At 40.4% G+C, this 24591-nt stretch overlaps 1 protein-coding gene across 7 annotated transcripts in view; it reads left to right on the top strand.

Annotated features, from left to right (window-relative positions):
• Window positions 1–24591, top strand: part of DGKI (diacylglycerol kinase iota) — a 178614-nt gene that overhangs the window by 123811 nt on the left and 30212 nt on the right. For 6 of the 7 annotated variants that reach the window (XM_026867969.1, XM_026867972.1, XM_026867968.1 and 3 more), the window contains 5 exons: window positions 364–433; window positions 1914–1954; window positions 3540–3667; window positions 4825–4950; window positions 21098–21123. In XM_026867969.1, the coding sequence (XP_026723770.1) occupies window positions 364–433; window positions 1914–1954; window positions 3540–3667; window positions 4825–4950; window positions 21098–21123 (391 nt within the window). Of the gene's footprint in view, window positions 1–363; window positions 434–1913; window positions 1955–3539; window positions 3668–4824; window positions 4951–21097; window positions 21124–22599; window positions 22649–24591 lie in introns of those variants that run through there. The other variant, XM_026867975.1, reaches the window with a different exon arrangement.

Below are 24591 nucleotides of genomic sequence, written 5' to 3'. Positions count from 1 at the left end.
CTGTTGTTTGATACTGATGTGCATCTTTTTGACCTCTTTTATCACTTTTTGTTCCTGTGCCCCCACAAATGCGGGGACCATAGACAGCTAAGAAAGCTTTTTTTGATGCAAATATTTTTGGTAATGCTGAGCTGAAGGGAAGGGGACAGTTGAGCATGTGGCTGAAGCCACAGCTGAAGCCATTTACTCTCTTGTATATTACAGTCAAACCCTGATGTCAATGAAGAGCAAATCCAGTGGGTTTGGAGTATATAAGTTTTGCAATGTCAGGAGAGCAAAATGAAAAAAAGCAGAGACTAGAAAATAGTCCTTTTAAGAGAAAAAAGTTTGTTATATTTTATGTCATTTCCCTGCCCTATCCAGGACCAAGAAAGCTCTTTCCCCAGAGTACTTTCTGTTCAGCGGCTATCTCCTAGATGGTGCTTCCTAGATGGTAAGTGCATCTCCTTTCTTTTATGCCTAGCATGCTGCTTGCTTCTGGTGTGCATGTGAAGGGTAGTGCATCTGGGAGTATGTCTGTTCCTTCCTGTTACACTGAGCAGGTAAAAAATTATCTGGGTGCCCCTCTTTTTCCTCTGAAAAATGAAACAGACCCCTCATCTAGCAATTAGAATGTCTGCTGTAGCTTTATAATCCAAGGAGGCACGTTCTTCTAAGGGTGGTTAGAAGTTTGCCTTATTAATGCTTCTTCTGTGATGAGCAGCACCTTTTGCATGGCAGTGCCTGGACTCAGTGTAGCTGGTTGTGACAACACAATGCTGCTGGTAAGGCTGCGTTCTTCACTCTGGTTTCTCTTTAAGTAGTAGTGTCTAGGTGATGGAAATGTACCGCCCTTTCCCTGCAAGACTGCACTTCATGTAACTCCCTGGAGACCTGCACTTGTATTTGACCCAGACTTTGTCAAAGCAGATGGCTTATCTGGGCTTTTCATCCACTCCAGAGCACTGGAATTAGCAGCTAAAATGGATGGCATCTTCTTTTGCAAAAGCTTCAGCATGGGGAGACTGAAATTTTTATTGTTCTAAACAACAAAAAAAATTCTTTTTGGCAATTTCTAATCAGTCTTCCTTGTATCTTGTGAAGAAAATGATAAAAACCATATTGAGAATCTGTTTGATTTTTGGAGAAAGCTGTGTGGTTAAATGCATTCAGTTTTTGTCTTTAGGGATTTGATAATCCCTTGCAGTGCCAAAACCTACAGTGCTACATTGCTGTGTTCTTGTGTCAAAACTCCAGAATGAACGAATCACATATCACTTGCCAAACTAAATGCAAAGCAGAAACAAAAAGATTTGTATCTGATGAAGCACATTGTAGGTGATAAAATGCTTCTTGTTTAGTAATATAAACAATTTGGCGGCGACAAGATTCATATTAGGTGCTTTATTTAGTGAATCTTCCTTATCTTCATGTGTTTTTTCATGTTTAGCATAAATTTTCCTTGAGTGTATTGGTAATTCAAGGTGAATATCTGTGGTTATGCATTTGATTTACAAAGAGCTCCCAAGCATGTTATTGTTCTTTAGATTCAAAATCTGTGTTAATACTATTAGGTCAATCAATTTCATTATATGCTTGCTATACTTTCATCAGAACAATGCAGCTTTTTCTGTCACATATTTTAATGTAATCAATTCTTTGTGCAAGCCTGAAATCCACTTTGTACATTTTAAAAATACCTATTTCAAGTTAATAATTTCAGTGAATATTGGTTTGTTAAACCTAACCTTTAAATTCACTATTTAATGGGATAGAAATATGAACATAATGAATGAATCAGATTATGTTCTTGTGAAACCACTGCGACTTCACTGACACAGAGGTTGTTACGTGGCAGTGATGTTAGCTCAGCCCATCTTGTTCTGCTCAGATAATTTTCTTCACTGCAGCTCTGTTGTTTCTCTTTCTTGTAGCAACTTCTGCTGATCGTTTTTACCGCATTGACAGATCTCAGGTAAATCTTTATTTGGTTACTGTTTCTACAGATTTTATTTTTTAAGCTATGTCAGATGCAGCTTAAGATGAATTACCTGCCATCCCTCCTGTGTGTTTTAAAGTGGTATTGATGTCTCATGAAAAGTAGACAAAAAATTCTGGGCCATTTTTTAATTGATGTAATTCACATAATTTCACTGCAGTTTTATATCTGCTCATCTGCCCTTCTGTTTACTACTAATGTGATGTGCAGATCAGAATTTTCTACTTTTGTCATCCTGATCATACTAAGGGCATCTGTGTGCCATCAGAGCATTTGAGTTAATCTTTTCACTGATGCTTTTAGTTACCAGAAGTCTCGATCCTCTGTGTGTGACATGGAATAGTTATGGAAATTAAGGTGATGTTACAAGTTGAGAATTATGAATGGAGCTGTTTCAAATATTCCAAAGGAACCTCAAAACAGCATGTAGCTCCTATGAGTTAAATTCTGTTGTATAGATTTGACAATTTGGATATATTTTCTAAAAGACACTTTGAAAATTTTACAGAGCTTTTGGTTTTTCTGATTTGTAGTCAGAACAGGCCAATTAGTGGCTCAGCATTAAGTGCAAACTGTTGATTTCACAGAGTGGTCATTTGTATCTGGTCCCCATGAGAGCCATGTAAGCGGTACTGAATCACATGAACATATGTCTGTTTCCTAGCAAAGCAGCTGGTGGTTTCGTTCAAACAGAAGAAGCTGTGGCTTTAGTTCAAAGGTCCCAGGTTCAGCGTCTGCGTGTAGCCACTGTGGGACTTCTTTACACACAGTCATATAAATGCTTTGATGAAATTGTACTTTAACATTTGGCTAGAAAGGGTGAAGAAGATGCTGCTACAGTTTAAACTGGGCAATGTGACTCTGTTGGCTTATTCTGAATTTCTTTAATACTTGACTGTACAAATGGTCATCTTTCCCTCCTACTCCTTTACCCTGTGGTTTCTGTGGGGAAAAGATCAATACTGTGTGATGGTCCCAGTGCACAAATGGTAGGAAGCTTCCTGCCTGTTCGCCTACATAGACAGGCCTACCTACACTCAGGGTTTTTTGAAGGACAATGAGCCTTCAGTGTCAGTAACAAAGAGGGACTGAGAAAGAGAGCTTTAGTAACAGAGATATGAAACCAGAATATGCAAGCAATGGAGTCTGGGAGAGTGCCCCCAAACAATGAAAATTTCTGTCAGCTGTCATTGGAGGGCAGACCTTAGGTGTTAGCCCTCATTTCAAAGTGGCTCATTGGCTTTTTGGGTAGACTTCCAGTTTTCAGCTGAATGACATAGAGTCATTGAGTAGCAGCCTTTTAAGTGTCTGTGAGCATGAAGCTTGCTTTTTGGGAATCTTATTGGGCTTGAAATCGATGAGGTATTTATTGGTGACTTCAGTGGTATTCATTTTAGTGCGTGTGTATGTGTGTGAGCTTAAATAAAATACACATGCATAGTCCCATGAATGCTCTTCAGAGACCCTGATGTGCACCCAGCTTTCCTATAGACATCTGGGTGCTCTGAGAGACCAGTGATGCTGCAGGTTGATTATTTGTTCATTGTATCACTCCCAACAGGAACATTTGCACTTTGTGACGGAAATTTCGCAGGACGAGATTTTTATCCTGGACCCAGAGCTGGTAATGTCACAGCAGGTGGGGACACCACCAGGAATGCCTGATCTGGTAGTGGAGCAGGCCTCTGGGTGAGTGGTGCTGGGATCTGGCTTTCAGCAGCCATGTTAGAGTTGGGCATCTCTTTTCTTGTCCCCTTTTCTGAAGGATTGGGAGATATGGGAGGGCAGATCTTAGGTGGGGAGCTGGAGATGGGATTAGATGTGGCCACGATGTTCTGATTTCAGCTGCGATAGTGTTAATTTTTCATTTTAGTAGCTAGAATAGTGCTATGTTTTGAATTGAGTATGGGATTTAATATGAGAAGAATGCTGATAATACACTGATGTTTGCGGTTGTTGCTAAGAGATCAAGGAGTCTCCAACTCCCCATGTCCTGTCCATGCACAGATGTACAAGAAGCTGGGAGGGGGCACAGCCAGAGCACTGAACCCAAATTAGCCAATATTCCATATCATGTGATGTCATGCTCAGTATATAAAGGAGGGGCGGGCAGGAAGGAGGGCGTTCTCCCTTGCTTCCAGGATTGCAATTGTGGATCTTGGTATTTCAGGATTGCTAGCAGGGAGCAGGCTGGGTGTCAGTTGGCAGGTCGTGAGCAATTGTATTGTGCATTACCCATTTGTACTTTATATTACTGTTATTGTTTTATTTTATTACAATTACTAAAATTTTTTAAATCTCAATCTATGAGTCTCCCTTTATCCCTCCAAGTCCCATTCCTATGCCCTGGGCACCCCTGGAGGGTGAGTGATTGGTCACGTGGTGTTTGGCTGCTGGCTGAGTTCAAACCACAACATGTGGTAACAGAAGAAGAGTGGAATAACATCTACTCCACCAGGCATCCCTGGAGCGCACAGAAGGACTAACGAACCTTTTGACTTCCTCACGCTCTGACTATATCTGCCCCTCCATAAATCTGTATTGACTGAGTTACAACCCCCTTCTCTGCATGGACAGGGCTCTAATACCACTGTATAAGGCCCTGAAGCCCTTTGTGCCTAAGAATGATGGTGAAGTGTCTCTGTTTATTCTCATCCTCTGGGCAGATCAGAAATGCTCCTATCCATCTTTAGAACCAGTCTTGTACTCATAGTGAATTAAACTATTTTAGCTTGCTATGGGCTGAAAAATGCTGGGAACCAGTAACCATAAGACATCTTCAAAGTGGAGCACATGAGGTAATTCCTGAGGGGTGAATACCTTACTCTTCCTTCTTCCCTCCCTAGAATATCAGATCGGTGGAACCCTGCGGTTCGAAAGAGGATGCTGAGTGACAGCGGCCTCGGCAAGATTTCCCCACACTACGAGGTACCTGACAAACAAAAGGACGTCAGCCAGACACATATGCTGCAGTAAGAGCCCTCTACATTTTTCTGCTTGATGATGCACTGTCACCATCACCACAGGCAACTCCTAGTGGCTCCCTCAAGTTTAATGAATTGTGCTGATGTGCTGAAATTACAGAAGTCCTTTTGCTTCTTCTCTTTTGATCCTTCCTTCTGTTTCTTCCTCTTTCTCCATTATTATATGTGCTTGCCTTTGTTTTTTTTCTCTGTGGCACCCTGCACTCTTAATAAATCTAAATCCAAGTTTCCAAAAGTAAATAGGTTATTTTGGATGCCTGAGCTAAGGGAGCCTTCATGGCAACTGGTTGTGAGAAAGACCAAGGCACTCACCCTTAGGGTAGCTCTGATGCAACTTCTTCTGTAGAGCAGAAACCTTTACATTTGCTGCTTACTTTCAAAGATGTAGGCAAAAATCTTGAACCAGAGATACTATTGTCAGTGTAGATGACTAAACAGTGTTTTTGTTGCAGATAATTCCCCCATGTAAGAGATTTCTACCACTGCAATCATGCTTGCCATGTTTAGATTTGTGTAAGAGCGTCTCTTATTCTTCTTGCCTATTTTAGAAGTGATTCTCAGCTTTTTGGTCCTTTCGCTTTAGGTTTTCAGAACCAGCAGTAGATCCATAATTGCTACCAGTTTAGATGGGAAGCACCTGTCTGAAATCTGTTGCTGGCTTTGAAAAATTCTAGTGTTTTGTGGTTGTTTTTTCCCCTGAAGTACATAATGTAAAATTGTGTACACCACTTCTGTTTCTCGTTCTACTGTATCTGGATCACTATAAAACAGTATAGAAAAATTAGAAGTAGTGACCATGTGGTCCTTGTTTCAGTTTGTCCTTCTGTCTTGGATGTGTGTGGAAGAGGGCTGCAAGATGCCTGCCAAGTACAGCTCCAGGGCAAATGCAGTTTGGGTGGAAGGTTGCATAGCCACGTGGCTACAAATTGGAAACTTTTCCAGCAAACTGGAAACTGCTAGCAGAGAAGGAGAAGTCGTGGTAAGAAAGGGTGATCTGGGTAGCACTGCCAGGAGACACTCACCTGGTTTTCTCCCATGACGCTGAGGGATTCTGGATCAGTTCTTGTTTTTATACTCATTGCAGCGTGAAGGATGGTGAATTCAGATTCCCTTTTCCACAGACTAGAATGGCAAGGCCTGAAATTTGGAGCTGGCAAAACTGAGAGAAAAATGATGTTTAGACACTTCTAGGCAGTGTGGAGAGATGGTGACAACAGGTGGACCAACTTCTAATTTATAAGAGGAATGATTTTGTTTACATCAGTGTGAGTGAAAATGTTTGCTTAGCTGGAACAATTATGTATGGTAGATTTATTAATTACAAGCAAAGTCAATAGCAGTGCCTAGAGTAAAGTGTACCTGTCACTGCCTACAATAAGGAATTGTTTTCTTTATAGATTCTCTAAACTTTAATTGTTTTGGCTGAAATTTTTCATGGCAAGACAGTCTTTGATTCTTTCTCTTTTTCTTTTAGTAAAAGTTTTTTATTAAAGTTAGTTTTGAAGGCAAGATTTGTGGGAAGTGTGCTACTTTAAATTACCTCCTTCAAAATAAACAAATCCAGCAGTTCTTTCCTGAGATGTTTCAGTGCTTTTAGTGGAATGAACTTCATCAGACTGAAGTTTTGGAGGCCTGACATTTAATAAAGTATCACCATAATACCAGGGCGATGCCTTTTTCTGTCTTGAGAAACATACCACTGAGTTTGCCTTGATGGTGGGGTTTTCATGCACTTTGGAGACACCTCAGATTCAAGAGCTTTCCTTTCAGAAATATCTGTCTGCATGTGCTCATGGAGGAGCTATGCTCTCTGTACTTAATCCTGGTTGCAGAGCTGCCCACTGGGCTGAGGGAGTAGGGCCTGTGCTGCCCACCAGTTGATCTCCAGTACCAAGGAGAAAAGAGAAGTAAGCAGCAGTCATGATCAAAAGGAGATGGGTCATGAAAAGGTGTATAGAGGAACAAGGAAAAGAAGTTGCAAGAAGCAAAGGAGTAGAAGCAAAAAAGGAGTGTGTGCAGGAACCTCTCAGCAGGGTTAGGGAATTGGAGCTGGCAATTTGGAGCCCAGGGGACATACAGATATCAGGGAAATCAGAATGGCAATAACAAAAAGGAGTAGAACTTGGAGTGCACGTAGGTAAAGAGTGAGTGAGATGGATTAAGAGCATGGAGCAAAGGGTCTGTGTCTGTTTCTCTCCAGTCTGGAGTTCTGGGCTGATGCAGATTATTCATTACACTGGTGGGCAAGCTTTGAAGTAGGTTTATTTGCAACCAAGCTGGAAGGTGTGTAGTAAATGAGGCGGGGGATGGCAGCAGAGGAAGCAAGATATTATTGCAGTTGGGGCAGTTGAATGCTGATCTAAAAATAATTAAGATTTTGGAGTTTCTTGTGATCACAAGGTGTTGGGGTGAAGAGTAATTTGAATGTAATCATTTTGAGGCAGTAGTCTTTCTGAGAGAAAATTATTTATGCTTTTGTTTTTAATTAAGTGAGCTTTATGTTAGTTTTCAGGTGCATTTTGATTAATGGTATTTCATGTTTTGCTCCCTTTCTGATGCCTCTTTGATGTGTGACCAATGTGTGGAGTGAGCAGGATATGAAAGAGTGTCTTGATGCAGTAACCAGGAGCTGGGGCAGTTCGTAGCTTAACAGGAACATCAAATTAGTGTGAACAGTGCATGCATACACAAAAACAGTGGGAAGATTATTACTTGCACTACTGGTGCTTGATCTTGAAAAAGCTAAGTATTCTGGGCTGACTCCACTGAAACATGTAATTAGAATCTTCCTTTGAACAGTGGGTTCATCGTCCTGATTTATCCTGTGATCAGATGGCGTAGTGAGATGGGGATGACCATTCCCTCATAGCCTGCTGTAATCATTCGTTGTTGGCCATGTATTTCTCTTTCTGGTTATGTGTTTGTCACCCTGTTATGTGATGAGAGCTGGAAAATTAAATAAAATAAAAACCACAACAGCATACAAAAATGAAAAGGTGACCATACCTTGGCAGAGGTTTAATCTACATCTTTTAATTGAAGTCATTAATTTTCCCATTGTTTGGGGCAGTAACAACCACTCTTCTAGCATCTGTCCAGTTATGACAGTAATGTGTCTCCAAAGCTGCTAGCTGCATTGTCTGAATAGAGTGCATGGCTTGTGAAGGGTGGGTGAAGGTTGGCCAGAATGCCATCTGGTCCTGTCAGGGAGAGAAGAAAAAAATGCCTGTAGGGGCTGGAAGGTGAATGCAGCCCTTTACACTAAATAGACATTAAGTAGCTAGTAATACCACACAGGCACTGCTTTATGAAGCAATAATAACCTAGTTCCTGAGAGGGAAGAAGAAAAAAGGCTAAATGCCAAGCATTTTAACTCAGCCGCAAGAATCGGATCATTGCCTGGGAAATCATTGTGACAGTACAGATGTTACAAGGTGGTTTAGGGTGTTTTTTTTAAATATTTGTGTGGTATAAGGTGAGAAGAGCATCCAGGGATGCAAGCTTGCATGTAGAAGGAGAAGGAATACTCATTTAATGAAAGTTAAGAAAGCATTAAGAGGTCATTCTCAGGATTTGAACATGCTAGGTAGGAGCTGCCTAGTGACAGTGAACCTTTAAAATTTCAAAGGCTGGTGAAGACTTGAAAACTTCAAGTGTTTCCCCAAAACTTTTGCATTGGAAAATTCAGCATCTTCTCTTAAATAGGCAGAGTAGTCTGCCCTGGTGTGGTTTTGACAGCAAAATCTGAATTAATTTTATGGTTTGGATTTAGTTCAAGCTGTATTTATAAGATTAAGCCACAAGTGACGTGTGTTTTAACCAGGTACTTGTACACCTGTACAAATTACTTCCCATCGTTTAAAATCCCAGATGAGGCTTCATGAGTGCCATGTCACCTTCACTGTACAGTCCTTTGTAGTCATTAAAATAGTATTAGAACATACAAAATGCAGTGTCTGTTTATGCTCAACTCGTCCTTTCTTCCTCTTCTGTTGTTTTAGATACTTTTACATATAGCTTGCAAGGCATCACTCTCACTATCTTAAAGTAGAGCACGAGAAAGGTTTGCCTAAGCAGCTCTCTACCTCTAGCTAGAAAAGTGATATTAAAAAGGGGGGTGGGGGTGGTGTATTAGTGAAAGGAGACATGGCCTCAAAGAAGAAGTGACAATGATTCAGGAAAAGGTAAATGTGGGTTAAATAGGGAAAGTACTTTGAAGAAAGAAAAAAAAAAAGTTATAAGAAAACAGCAATTTGATAAGAAATTGTTTTGAGGGAAAGCAAGTCCCCTGAGTGAGACTGAGTGGGAAGAAGTGATGCATCTCAGTGTGGGGTCTGGTCCTGTGTTTTGAAAGCTTTCACTATTGTCAGTGTGATGCAATCACAATGCTTAAAATCATGTGCACATTCCAGATAGATGCTACAATTTATCCACCATTAGCAATTTTTTTTCTTCAGTTGCTGATGTAAATCTTTCCCTACCCCAATTTCTGGAGATTTTCCTGACAAACAAGGCACCTGTTTAAAAAAATTAGTGCCCAGGTGTGGTAAATAATGAATTTCATGTACTTTATGCTCTTGCTGCGAATACTAATTCTCTCCATATACTTAAAGGTTTTAGCTGCCTTCATTGTTTTTGGAGATTTTCAGTGGGGGGACAAAAGGGAATGATTATTGGTTTCCGTTGGAATTTTATCTTGAAGACATGTGCCAGTGATTTTGAAAATATATTAGTTCTGCCCTTTCCTATTCCCCTGAAAACTTACCATGTAGCAATGAAAATCTAGCAGAATTTTGGCATTGCTTGAATAATTTGTCTTGAAGCTTCATTTCTTGCCATCCAGAAAAAAAATTCAGCCTGAAAACAATAGGATGGCTCTTAAAAATGGTGAAATTTGGCTGACAAAAAGGACCATGTTTTCTCTGAGATCCCTGTGTTTTTAAAATAAAACTCTTCCAGAAATAGTTTGAACCTCTTATTTTCTCTGTTCAGTATGGAACTATTCAAAAACAGGATAGTTATTTTTATTTTGTGGTATAATCATTGAATACAAGAAAAATCTGGAGACTAGCACTGCAGACAGAAATACTTCCTAGTGAAATTCATACTCTTTCTATATTGACAGCAAAGAAAAATCATGCTTAGTGCCCTGTGCTGCTTTGCAGCCTGTGGGATTTCAAAAGTTTCTTTAAGGACAGCTACTGCTGCTGGTATCTGTTACTATTTAGAAGCTAATTTGAGTGTCCCAGCTTTTACAATTTTTCTAGAAGTTTTCCTTTTCCTTCTGGAGCTGCTTATACTGCAACCTGAAGTACAGCTGCAGATACAGAATATGTATGATTTTGTCAAATAATTTTCATGAAACTGTAAGTAAGACTTTTACCTGGACAAACATTAATTCAGTAGCTAGTTTTGAGACACTCTCACATTGTCACTTAATCCGTGTCCACTTTCATGTCCATTTTCTCCAAGCAATGTCTCTAGTTCTAGTGATGTTCATCACTGTCATAGCCAGGAGAAGCGACTCCTGGACGTGTCTGATTAGTAAACGCACTTTGACTCAACTGCAGAAAAAAGAAACACAGTTTAGAGAGGAAAACAATGCTAAAATCACAGGGGATGGAGAAGAATATTGGCATCAAAATATCTTTTCAAAGACTAGCCTGCATGAGATATGTTTTTGGCATATCCTGAGTGTATCACGTACCGACTGTCACTGTGAGGTAAACACAAGAACAGATGTTCTCAACTGAGGATCCAAGAGGCTTTGCGTTACTTCAGCCATATTGATACCATCTCAGGGGTGGTTCTGGGCCTGGGAAGATCCTGGCATTTTGCTCTGATGTCTGAAGATACGGAAGCGTGTCTAGGGAAAGTGTTATCACATACAGTCCCTGATATGAGGGGATGAGCCACGGTGATTGCACCCACCAGACCTGAGGGACCTTTGCCAACAGCGAGAATCAGATGGTTCTGGAAGCTGCTTAACATGAACTTACAGCAAGTTCTGGTGTTGCTGTATACGTGTTGCTGAATACATGGAGAGCGTTATTTAATCACCTCTCCCCCTGTAAATTAGTAGAAGTTTTATGTCACTACTGCCAAAGTCTGGCCTTCTCTACAGAGAACTGGAGTGTAGAAAAATCAGTTTTTTGACTTATTAAAGTATCTGTGACAGTCATTAGTATTTGGTACTTAGACATCACCTTGGCAACCCCTCTCCCAGTAATACTGAGCTTTAAGACATCCTCTTTTGCTTCTGCTCTTGTTGACCATAATTGGAAAAGGAAGAAAGCAGAATTTGGTTTAGATTTGAATGTGTATGGCCTTATTTGTGTATGAGTGCAATGAAATAGTGTTTGTTTTCTTCCAGATTTAAGTCTCCAGCCTTTGCTGTTGAGGTGCTGAATTGCTAAGGGCTTTTAACAACAGTAGGCACATCTGAGGTGGGTTTGTGTTTCTGCCCCTTCAATATGAGGTGGAAATAGAACACATCCTGTACTGCATCCTGCAGGATGTTTTTTTTTCTCATTGGTACTTATTACCAAAAAATTTATTATTCAGAACGTAGGTCCCCAGCGTGGACTAGGTGGAATTTTAGCTTCCTCTTTTCCACCCACCTGTCCCTGAGCCCTTAGAATGAGGGCTCTTAATGATTTTTGTAGCATCTCAACACCTGATGCACAGCTGAGAAAATTCACCCTGCTGACAAATTATTTTGGCAGACAGTGACATGCAAAACACTCCCACACACCACGAGACTACAAATTGGCTTTTTTAGAGACATCTTGCTTCTTGACTGGCATCCTGCTTTCCACAAGGGAAATGCAAGCAGTCCGGCTCTCCTCTTCTCCTTGGTATGACTTCAAGCAACAGAATACATATGTGCTTGACCAAAGGGTCAACTACCACCTAGCTTGAAAATACTTTCTGAATAGTTCCAGTAGATAAGGGGATGAAAAAGAATTTTCCATGTGGAATGTAAGCTTTTTTGTAGGAGTGTGTTTAAAGGATAAAAATTGATGTTGGCAGAGTACAGATAGCTGGGTGCCTTGCTTTTCTTTAAGTGGTTTGCCATAACAGCTATAAATCTGCTTTCCCCTCTCTGGCTGATAGCCAAGAGTGAAGCAGTAGAGTTCTTTTCCCCTTTTCTTATGAATCTTTTTCCTTTTTTTTCCCTTTGTTTCCATCCCTGCTTGCTTATTTTAGCCTTTGGATTGAGAAGCAATATCTGTGCTGAGAAGTAAACTATCTTCACAGCAAAGAAGGCAGGGCAACATATCAAGACGGTCACTTCTTGTACCCTTGTTTTCCATTTGGCTTGGTGAAAGAAAATGACATTTAATAAATTGATCTTTAGGGCCTACTGCTTTCCTGTAAGCATCAGACATGTGGTAACTGCCTGATAGAAGAGAGAATGGAGTCAATGATGTCACTGTTGAATGTGAATATCCCTCTCTTCATCTTTTTGGAGTGGAAACAGCAGACCTATGGCCCCCAGTGACATTAAAGGAACTGGAAGAGGGGCTAGCTGGGTTTACTTGGGTGATATATTGTCAGAAAGAAAGCATGTATTCTTCTGAGCTTGCTTTAAGCACTGTTATAAATATAGGATGAATATCCTCCAGCACGACAGTCTTTCAGTTCAGTAAAAGTTGGAAAAGAAGCAGTCCTTGTAGGTTTAGTTAATATGTATATTTGTGTGTACTTGTTACTTATTTGTAAGAGTTGAAGTAAGAAAAAACCCCAAACCATCCCAGTCCTAGTTTTCTGAGCATTGCACAGGAATAGCAAGCCTGTGTCCATGTGCTCTGTCCCTGCCATAAGGAGCTGCCATCTGCTCAGAGAGGAGACTAGTTCTTAATGTGCTCTCACTCAGTACCAAGCTGTCTTATCAAAGCCAAAATTAATAAGCTTCAGGGCATGGGTACGAAACACAGTGCTGTACATATGTAACACACACACATTGGAACACATAGTGTGTCCAAACTTTCACACTAGGACATCTCATAATATGCATTCAGACTGTATTTATTGGTACTCCATTCATATTCCTAAATTCTGGTTTAACAGACTTGCAAAGAGAATATAAATGTAGTTCGGTAAAATAACTGCTCTAGACTGTCACACAGAACTACTACTTGGCCTGAGTCAACTGTTAAACTGCAAAAAAGTCAAACCTTTGCTAACTTTCTCTAATTCTTCAGATATGTGCATTTGGATTTTGGCTATGGCTAGAAACTGGAAAGTATCAAAATACCATGCAACAAAAGGCTAGAAACAAAGCATAGTCGTGTGCAAATACGTCATCTTTTGAGGTTTGCAATTTAGTATTTTAGACCCACAAAGTTCAGTGTGTTGGGATGGGGCTGGAAGCAATATTTTGACAAGAGCCTTCACTTGACTCATTGAACAAAAAGTGAGGTTTTTCACTAGGGCTTCTTGAAAAATAAATTGGTGAGCTGGTTTTGCCTGGTGGAGATGTGTGTGAAAGTGGTTTATTTCTTCTGGAAAATGTTGCTTGAAGCAGAAAGTACTTGTGAACACGGGCTGGGTTTAGTGTGCTTGGTTGGGGAGAAATTCTCTGGTTCACCTGGGAACTGCTGAGGGACTGGAAGCATCTTCCACAGGCTGTGTGTCTTGGCACGGATGCTCGGCAGGGAGCTGCCCTTGCTCTTCCATGTCTAGGGTGTGTGTCCGAGTCCCTTAGCTGCAGGCTTAATGTCAGGGTGTAGGAGATACTTTCTCTTCTTAAAATGCCTGCCAGAGGATTTCTTGGGTGAGAGGAGAAACTTCTGACAGCTTAAAAGCATTCAAATAAGGAGGGAGAAAAGTTGTCCCCACTTGCCTGCTGCTCCTCTGTGCTGGGAAAGAAGCACTAAAACCCACAGCTTTGTCTCGGTAGCTGAGACCAAGCAAGCGTTTAGCAGTGCTGGCACAGAGGTGTGTGTGTAAGGGAGGAAAATACATGAGGAGTGGAGCTGTAATACATAGCCTTGCTGAGGTTCCTGGCAGTGTTGATGCCCATGGGCAAGCAGGGACAGATGGACCTGGCTAAATTGTACCAAAAGCTGAAATCAGAGAGCCAGAGATGGCTTGGAGCCAGTGTAACCCTGACTCCTAGAGTCTTGTTTCTGTGCCAGGCATCTAAAAGTGCAGCACAAAACCATATCTGAAACTCCCATTACAAGTTTTATTCTCCATTAATGTAGCAGGAGTGTAAGGGGCTCAGCAATTCTGCTCTGCCTAGGACCTGTGTGTTATGCACATTAACTAAGGTGATTTTTAAGTTTTTATTGTTTTAAAGATGGCAAGCAAGTGAGGGTTGTTTAGTGCTTTGCACTTGTGAAAATCAGGCCACTTACATAGGAACGTAATTGCAAGAATCTGTTTCTGAGGGATTCCTGTGTTTCAATCTCTCTTCTCCCAAACCCGCTAAAGGCTATTTCTCAGCAGTGACTGGTTTGCTTTGGGGTAACAAACGCACCACTTAGGGTAGCTTCTAGATTGTTTAAAAACCCCAAACGGCCTAAGATTATTTGTGTGGTATCTCAAGATGCCAAGTAGCTGATGTGCTTCATCTCCATCTAACCTGAGGGCCAAGTGGGAATGTGTCTTCTGAAGCAAAGTATACCTGATGTGCTTGCAGGGTGGCTGTCATGTCTTTGATATTGCTGGAATAATTCCTTTCTCTGGGTAAAATAAAACATTAAAGTCATAGGAAAATTACCTCTGGGTTAATCTTTTCCTGGAAAAAGTAGAAGTACACAGATCCATTGTTAAGGAAAGAGCCCAGATGATTTGTTACCTAATTGCACCTAACATCTTTTTTTGATTTTTTGTGTAGAATGTTAAGTCCATATACCTAGCCCCTCTAGTTCTGGTTCCAGGTCTTTTTAATAAAGAGCTGTTTCAAACAGCATCCAGTCTGTTGTTTTGCCAAAGTATTACATGGTGTGGCTAGATCTCACTTTATTTCTTTTAAGGTTAGAGCCACACCAGCTATGGCCTTTCCTTTGCCTTTTGACCCCCAAATTCATCAAACAATTGACATGTAGGTCAGTGAGGATTTTTAAGATTTAATTCAAATCTGGAAATAGAAGAATAACATTTCAAAGAAGCTTGGATCAAGCCCTCTTCAAAATTAATGTCTTTTACATTCCCCTGAGATATTTTGTTTGGTGTGGTGATAAGAGAAAGATAGGCCAAGTATTTAAAAAAGACAAACAACAAACAACCCATGATCACCCTACAGTGATCCTGCTGATCATTTGGAAATACCTTCTTTTTCAAGTAAATAACACACCAGCTTTCTTAAGTCATGTTTTGACCTTTATTCCAAGGTAGAGATACTTTTTTCAAGATGAATGTATTAGAGTATTTCTCTCTCCTTCTTCTTTCTCTTCTTTTTTTTTTTTTTTTTAAATCAAGCTTGAGCATGTTTGGGTTTATGTCTGATTTTGCAATAAAATCTTTTATTCCTTTGTAAAGCAGCAATTCCCAGGCAACTCCTCTGGGTGTCAGTACAACTTCAGGAATAGCTGCATTGTGGCGTTCCAAGCCTTCATTCAAAGCATTCTACAGTGGAGAGAGAAATGGTGAGATAAAAAGTTAGGCAGTACCGAGAAAAGATATGGAACAATATAAGGGACATAGACATGCCCGAGACACATCAAGGAATACATCTGAGCTGCCCTTGTTTTCCTAAGAAGCACTAAGCTACATTCCTGTATCTTGGATGGCTTGTGAAGAGCCTGAGGTAGTGGTTAATGTACAGATAGAGATTGAGGCTGCTGAAGGAAGTTACAGAAATGCTAGAAGTAGTACTGATTTCTTCCTTTAGCAGAACTAGAAAAAATTGGGCTCTCCAGATTATCGTTACATATTAACAGGACATGTCTGAATGGATTTCTCAAAAATACTAAATAACTTCTTTTCTAGAATTTTCTAGATTCAGGAAGCATCGCTGATGAGTATTTTCCTACATGTGTGAGACTGTGTAGCCATTGTCTATGAGAAGTATCTAAGAAGAAAGAATGACAGGAAAGCTGGGATAGTAAAAGCTCTCCTCCAAGTAGTAGATGCTGAGGGACAAGAAAAACAAGCAGTTCTGCCTTTCTGCCAGCAAGATATGAGACACTGTTTGCAGCTGGGGCTGTAGGGGACTTGCCAGTCACAGAGTTGATGAGGATTACTGAATGAGGGTGTTTCCTCACCTTTATTTAAAAAATACTTTACATGCTAAAAATTTTCTTCTATTATAATCAGTGAATATATAAATAAATCCCAATAGGGATGACACTTTCAGTTCTGAAGAGATGTACACACGACGTAAGAAGGAATAGATTTAAAGTGAAAGCTCTTTCCCTCCCCTCATCACAGGCAGCTATTGTCAGACTGAAATAGAAAGTTTTCAGAAATACATTGCTTAAGAAGGGAAAAAGGGGAATGGTCATAAAACCCAGCAGAATTGCTGCACACAGATTGTTATTTGGCCTTTACATTGTAAATGGCTGGTTTTAAATAGCCTTGGTGCAGATGGTTTCTGCTACAGGTTTATTGATTAAAATAGCTGCTTTACATCAGCTCTGGGTTTGTTTATCCAGAGGCTTTTGTCTTCATGAATAATGTACCCATTTACTGAAATTTTGTTAGAATTCATCTGCTGAAAGCTGGCTGTATTTCTCTGGGTTCCTAAGCCTCAGATGACTAGGCTCAAAATTGTGACAGTCCCTGCCCTTCCCTCCTTAGAAATGAATATTCCCTCTTCCACCGTTCCAGTACTGAATAAATCTAGTGCTTGCACACTGGAGAGTGCACTTGGAAACAGCTGTGTGTGTTTGGCTGTTGGAAGAAGGCTTGTATGATATTGAAGGGTGTCTTGGCTATACTGGGGATTAGATTTTTGCCAGCAGTTGATCTAAAGTCTATAAGAGTAAGTGGAAAAAAAAAGTGAGCTTTGGAGCAGACGACTAATTCTGAGGCATAGTGCTGTTTTAGGTGGGCATGTCTCATGCCTTTAGTATCATAAGTCTTCCAATTCGCTGGAAGCAAATTATTATTCAGCCTTTGTATGTGTTTCTAAATATGTGTACCTCATTTCCTGGGAGTTCTTTGTGCATTCTGTGTTAAGCACAAAGGGTTGCGTAGGGAGTGGTGGAATAGGCAATGCACCGCTTCACGTTGCAGACTGAGGCTTGCAAGTGCTGTTATCTCTTCTGAGTAGAGCTTGCAACTCCGCAACAGTAGGAGAACACTACTGCAGGACCTATAGTGAAAGGAGGGGTACGAAGAGCATGGAAAGCAAACGGAGGTGGTAACATGCTTTCCCTCCTCCTTGCTTCTGATCCTCTTACCTATTGTCATAGTAATATTTGTCTTCCCCTTAACTAGTCACTACAGCAATAGCTCTTCATAAAGCATCTGTCAAATCAGGGCAAGAGAAAAGTCAGATTAATGCCTTCGGTGAAAACACTTGAAATTGGGCTTCCTTTCACATTTATGCTTGGGAAAAGAGCATTGTTGGTAGAAGAGCTAATTTAATCTCATGATCCTGGAAATGTAGCCAGTCATAGACAATCTGGCCTGTCTTTACTCTCTTGGGGAGGTGATGAGCCTTTCTTTCTCCAAGTTAGTTTTACACCAAAATAAAACCAGAAAAAAATAACAATTGATATAAAAAAATAAGCAATTCTGTTCTGAAATAGCCAAGAACAGGATATTGCAGTGCCTGAACCTTTTCCTGAAGATTTTTGCGATTTGATTTGTTTTGTTTAACAAAATGAAAATCTCTTCAAGATTTCATTCAGCAAGGTGTTTTGACCCAGGTGGAACCACAGATCTTGACAGCATGTCTCTACTTCTTTTAAATCATGGAGGTTGTGAGAATGATAACTTGCTTCTTTACGACAGTCAAACACACAGCTAGAATCTTACTAGGAGGGCAGCTGACAGGCACTAGATAGATGGTTACTGTGTGGATGTTAGCAGCTGAGAATCCTCCCTTCTCAGGATACCTGTCTGGTGACCAGTGCTGCCACAGTATATCCCTCACACTTCTCACAGACCTGAGAGATAGATGTGTGACCGGAAATATCAGCATCCACTGGATTTTTTTCCTGTCAGAAAAGCCCCTTGTGGCTGTGGAGTGAGTATGTGTGGTTTAGAGCCAGTCATTAGGCTTTCTTTCCTCCCTTAGAGCCTGTCATAAACACGGCGCAGACCAGACAGTGCATAAAATGCCCAACACTGTTCATGTGGACTTTTTAGCAGCCTCACTTTCTTACATTATATTTAATGACTTGGAAAACCTCCCCTCTGATCAAATGTGTGGGCTGAAATAGTAGGGGAATATTGAAAGTCCTCTCTACTCTGTCAAAATACTTTATGTCAGTATTGGAACAAAGGAAGCCTCATTTATTGTGGTTGAACCTTTGGTATCTCCAATGGTGGAAGCTCTCACTGAGGCTTTCCTGTGGCTGAGATATTTGAAACCTCTCTTGGTGACTTCACAGCAACATTGGTAAGTTTGAGTTGATGCTATTGCATTTCCTTGTGAACGCAGGAATTGGCTCTCCAACCACTCTCTTAATGATGGGTGAAATGACCTAACAAGCTGCAACTTCATTAGGGTGAGGCAGAGAGGTGCATGCATACACATCAAGATGCTGTGATAATATAAACCTTATTTTCTCAGGACACCAGGCTACAAGAGTTCCCAAAGATGCTTGATGAAGCCTTTCAAATGAAAACACTGCTAGTAGCAACTGTACTACCTGTTAAATTTCTTACTGTTCAGCCACTGTGTTCAAGGTATGCAACAAAGCAAAAAAGGCACATGCCAGTAGTATTCTGAAAATACATACTAATTTTGGGCACGCTAAATATTCACAAACACGTTTTTCATACCTCCCTTCAATATTTTAATTGAGAAGGCTGTGTTACCGTAATAGTGTCTCTCCTGTTGTTGATGCTTTAAAGAACTAATGACATGTGGTTTACCAAGCATAAAGAAGAGCTAAATTATAGGATAATCTAAATAAATATCTGAAAGGTATTGAAACTATGCAATTGAGAAACAAAGCAAAGGAATAAATTCTACTGATGCTGTGGGACACTGCATTAGCAATGGATGGAGAGTCAGGATACGTGAACTAAGGAACCTGGCATGATTCCTGAATATAAAAGTATTTTTAAGTACCTAAAAATTTGCACCTCTTGTTACGGTCCTTTCTGCACTGTTTAACCTTGTAGGAAACACTGTATGTTGAGTTTTGACTTTCAGAAGGTCTTCTGCTGGGGCTTGTGGAGGAAGGCCTATAACTGACTGGTCAGAGCAGTGGGGCATAGTCCTAGTGATGCCTGCTGATCCTCGGGGTTACTTGCATTCCTACTGTATTTCCACAGACATGGCTGAAGTGCAAGGGCAGAGCTGGCCTGGCTTGCAGCAGAGCAGGGTACATGCCTAGGATGTTCAGCAGCAATCAGAGGGTTTAATGGGCGTAGAGGATTCATTAATTCTGATCCATACAGACACATTGGCTTCTTGCACAGTCAGAATCTTAATTAGGCAATCACATTTTTTCCTTTCACAGTGACCATTGCTCCAGCTGTGCTGTAACTCTTTCCTCTCTTTCTCTGGAAATCTCTCTCCTTTTTAAAACTAAAAATTTGCATACCTCATTAGGAAAGTTTCATTCTTTTCTTTCCATCTTTCCTGTTTGCATCTACATATTTGCATATTTGTATATCTGCTTCTGATGTCCTATAATCCCTCAACCTTCGTTTTCAGGCCCCTGTTATAGAATGAGATCATGACTCCTTCTTCAGCTCCTTTATTCCTCTAAATCAAGGGTTTCTAACCCTTCTGTCCCCCCCCCCCAACCCTCAGCCCCTGCTGACTCAGTTAAATATACATGTGCTCTTTTCCCCTTTGTTCCTTCTTTTTCCTTCATCCCTCTGTGGCTGCTTTTCTTATGTCAGCTTTGATCTGTTTGCTGGCAACACTAACATTTTTAAATCTTTAATAATTTGTTATTTTTGTACATTGGTTCAAAATTAAATATATCTTGGAAAGGAAGCATGGGTTGGCCCATTCACTGCAGGAACAAACTCCTTGTTACCTGGGTGGGCAGGCTATATATGCTGTTGAAAATCTTTGCTGGGAAGTGCTGAGGCAATGGTCCAATCCACTGCATGCTGTCAATCTGGTCTCAATAACCAAGGCACATCCCAGATTTGGCTGTACAGCTAGCCCCACTTTTGCTAAGCCAAGCTATTCCAGCAAAGGAAAAAATGGAGGGCCTATACTTTATAACTCTTAGTGTTCCTGTGTTGTGGGTGCAGACCAAAACGATGTGGAGTGTGATCCTGAATGATGAGAGCTGTGATACAATTCTCTGGAATTTGGTAGGGCCCTTTTGTTCATCAGTGGGGGCACAGAGAGGTCCCTCATGTTTTATAACCCCTCACTCTCTTGGAGTTATTATCAGAGGCTTAAGCCACTGGTTCGGGTAGTAACTCTCGTGTTGCTGCTGTTACATTGCATTTTACTGTACTTAATCTGTCCAGACCTTTTGTGAAGATGGCATGAACTGGTATTAATTACAACTAGTGTTTTATGCTCTCCACCACATCGACTTGTAGTAGAAAAATGTGTAGAAAAATTGTGTAGAAAAATGGCCACCTTAATGACTGCAAGCTCCTCTGAAGCTATAATTTCCTCAACCATCCCTAGCTGTGAGGTTTTCTCCTGGCTCACACTTCATTATGGTACCTTCAATAATCTCTGACGGAGCAGGACTTTCTCAACAGTAATGATGTCAGTTATTTTCAACAGTAACAGTAGTAGATAAGTTCTGTGCCAAGTACCTGCAGAAACTCTTGGCATGAGTGCTTAACAGTGCAGCCACCAGCTGCCTTATGGACGTGATTCCATATGGCCACCCTGGTCTGCAGAACCTGCTCTCTGTCTCTGTCTTTTCTGCTCGTCAGATGTCTTCCAACCCTCCCTTCTAATTTAGCCCAAGAATAAAACCTTCCAACTCCTCCATACTCTATTCACCACAGTGATATTGAACCTTATTTGTGGCTTTTCCATACCAAAGATTGACTGGACTCTGTTGTTTTATTCCAGGTCACCGGTCTCTTCAGAAGATCAAGGTAAGAAGTGTTTTATAGACACCAATAGCATATTAAAAATGAGGCTAAAGACTAACTGTAAGCTGTGTTTTAACACAGCTGTGGTGGAGAAAAATGACTTTATAAAAAGGAAACTTTGATGTTGCTCAAACTTTGTTCACCCCTAGACAGCAAGTACTTGTTCATTTAGTTCAATATTTGGGGCTGGCAGAAGTTAAGCCTGTGTTGAGTTATTTGTAAAATTAATCTTGCTCAGCCAAACTGAACTATTGCAAGTGTTCGGAATTTATTCACACCAGTGTGTAGAGCTTCACCTATGAAAATTTATGTGTGAGCTTAAAGGATGATACATAGTTTTTGTGAACATGGGTTGATCTCTTATGATGCTTATACAACAGCACTTTTGTAACAGAGGAGAGGGGTTTGTGTTTAAAGGCTTGAACCCAAAAATCAGTTTGGTAGCATGGTGTGGAATTTAGTGCCACTAGAAGCTTCTACACATGAAAATCTCATGGCTTGAGTAACAAGAGTTGCAGGTTATGGTAACATACTTGCTCTGAAGGAGACTGAAGTATTTGGTCTTCCCCTATGGATAAAGAGGGAGTTTGCAGTAACTAACTGGCTAATAATAGACCTAGGTGGTATAAATATTTCTCTACAGAACATTAAAGTATGCTTGCATTGGTACAGAAATCCAGAGGCATACTGTAGGTGAGGCAATAATTGCACTGGCAGAGTTGCACAATGAATGGAGAAATAAAAAAAAAAAAAAAAAAAGGGTTAGGAGATTGTAACCGAGAGGGGAGAGTTCATCATGTAGCTCTGACTCTGGAATATTATTTTGGACCACAAAAGAAAAAAAAACACCTATTTTCTTCTGGCATTCAATTTATATGCAACACAATCAGCAAAATTTCTGGACAATACAATGAGTATTATTCAAGAAAGTTCTGGATAGGGAATAGTAAGGATTATTACGAATGGAGATGTAAGGAGGTCTGAGCCTGGAAGTATGTCACAGAAATATGTACGCCTGGAGTGTGGAGTGATGAGTTAGGTATCAACCTACATTGTCCTTGGCTCCAGCCAAGATCTTTTTAGTCCAGTATAGTGACTGTCAAACATATCGTCATTAATAAATTCTCTTCCAACTCCTTGGCATGTTATTTCTTAGTAAAGAAAGTTGTAAAGCAAGCCATAAAAATAGACTAACATGTCAGACCAAAGATATATCTAGCCCATCTAGTCCATTCCTAGTGTTTGATAGCAGTGGATCCTCTGACAACTAAGAGCACAAGAATTACAGAAGTATACAGTTTGAATTTCCTGGTGTGCCCTATCACCTTTCTGTGATTTACAGCTCATTGATTTTGTGAACTAGAGGTAGTTTTCTTGTTTAATAGTTCATCTGCTTTTTACCATGACCACAGCTTCTTAATATAAAGTACTAGAGATTTGTGAGAAGTTAACAGTATACCCCATTTCTCCAATCCTCAGAAAAAATTTGAAAACACTGTGGTCTAATACAGTATTTCAAGACCTGGACTCAAACTGCTTGTTGGTGCGTAAGCTTGTTAATGATAGACTGCTCTTGCTTTTTCACTTCTCTTACATTTATTCTATTGCTCCATTTTTATCTATTAATGGAGCAACAGACAGTGTAAATTTATTTCCTTGTATATCTTTAAACTTTTGTATTTCCTGATGTCATAATGCTTTCCTTCTTTCCACTATTTTTATACTGTTCTAGTTTTTCACAAAATCTTCCTGTTTGCCATCTACCATCTGCTTCCAGTCTGGCTTTTCAGGTTTGATAAATATCTCTGAATAGCCTCTTCCTTCCCTTTCTTCCCTTTCTCCCACAAGAAACCTTCTCTCAAATGCAGAGTGAAAGGCCTATGTTCCCTTGACCAATTAGTGATGTGATAGTGATAGTTATTAGAAGTTTTGTGTGGATTATCTAACTAGATTTGTCATCCATGTAAATATGTAGGAGCTTCTCTCAAACACAAAAGATTTCACATGCCTCAGTGACTTTTCAGAAAGAGAGGTCCAGTACTTGGATTTCCTCTCTCCCACTATGCCACATACAGACCATGGTAAATGACCACAGTACTTGAAAGAAAATGTGACAAAGGTGCTGTAGCACAAGCTCTTTTGAGCGTAGGTGCTTCTTAGTCCACCTTGTGCATGTGTGGAAGAATCCTGAATTAGTCTTGGATCTGAAATCTCTTATCTACACAAAAAAGAGAGGGTCCAGGAGAGAGCTGAAAACTTATCTCTGAATTGCCTGTCTTTTAGAGTGTTTATGCACACCTCTCCTGGTATATTTTTCTTGGAGTAAGTATCCAGGAGTCAGTTCTGAGATGCTTATATTCATTAATAATCAGTACTCAACTGTGTGCCTATTCAAGATGTTGAATATTCATCTGTAGTTTTATAAGGCAATAATGCTTTTGAGTGCACAATGGGGCAAGACCCAGCTGTAGAATAACTTACTCTCACTAGCATCACTCTATGTCAGCTGCTCTCCCCTGTTATGGGGCACATTTCGAGGGCTAATTTTCTGATGATGTGATGTGCTGGCTGTTACTAAGAAAAGGCACTTTCTCTGTTGTGTTGGATCTTTTGTTTTAACTTCCCATTTGGTTCCTGATCTTTTCTTCTGCTGTTTCTCTCTGTCTTTAATTTCCATCGTCCTTGTCTTCCTTTTCAAATGTCTCTTTCCCCTTGACCATGAGTTTTCATTCTGCATAGATTCTTGCATTGTGCTCTTCACTTTGGTTTCTGAATGTCCTGCTTCTCCTCCAGTGTGGACTGCCTGTTGCAAGCATTAGTTGCAAGCAGTAGCTGTAACATCTGTAGTGTAGTAAGAGAGTTGCTACCAAAATTAGCATCTACTGTGAGTGGCACTTCCATTAATCCCTGACAAGACAATGCATTATGCTGTCTTGAAGAGAGGGTTTGGATAAAGCACCATCTGTCTGGGACTGGGCATCTATTGAACAATTGTAACAGCACACAATGCTCCTTGTTGTGGACACGTGTTAAAGGCACCTTTCTCGGTTACCAAACAGAGCCATTTTAAGTATTATAGAAAGGGAAACAGTACTGCTAGAAAATCCCAAACTTCAAAAGAGAAAAACTAAACCTCTTAAAGATTTTAGAAGGTTTGTGTTTTTGTTCTTGGTACAGGTAGTTAGGAAATACGTAAGTACAGAGTGAAATCTGTCTTCTTCATTCCTTGTTTTTTTAATTAAAAAAAAAAAAAACAAACAAAACCACAAAAAGAGCAGATAAAACCCCTAACCTCCAAGCTCCCTAACTGACTGACAAAATGGAACAAGCCAAGTAAATACCAAAGCACAATAGTTTAGACAGGGCATTAGGGTGATGGCTGTGAAGAGTGAAATGGAAGGAGTACCTCTTCAGTCATGTGGGCTCTGGTGGAGTTACTTGCCCTGCAGCCTTGGAGGACGATGGTCTGTC

This window comes from Athene cunicularia (genome assembly GCF_003259725.1).
Source record: "Athene cunicularia isolate RWA chromosome 1 unlocalized genomic scaffold, athCun1 chr1_part2, whole genome shotgun sequence".
In the NCBI taxonomy this organism is placed as follows: Eukaryota; Metazoa; Chordata; class Aves; order Strigiformes; family Strigidae; genus Athene; species Athene cunicularia.
Note: the sequence above shows the minus strand (reverse complement) of the source record. Positions and strands in the feature narration are given on the sequence as shown.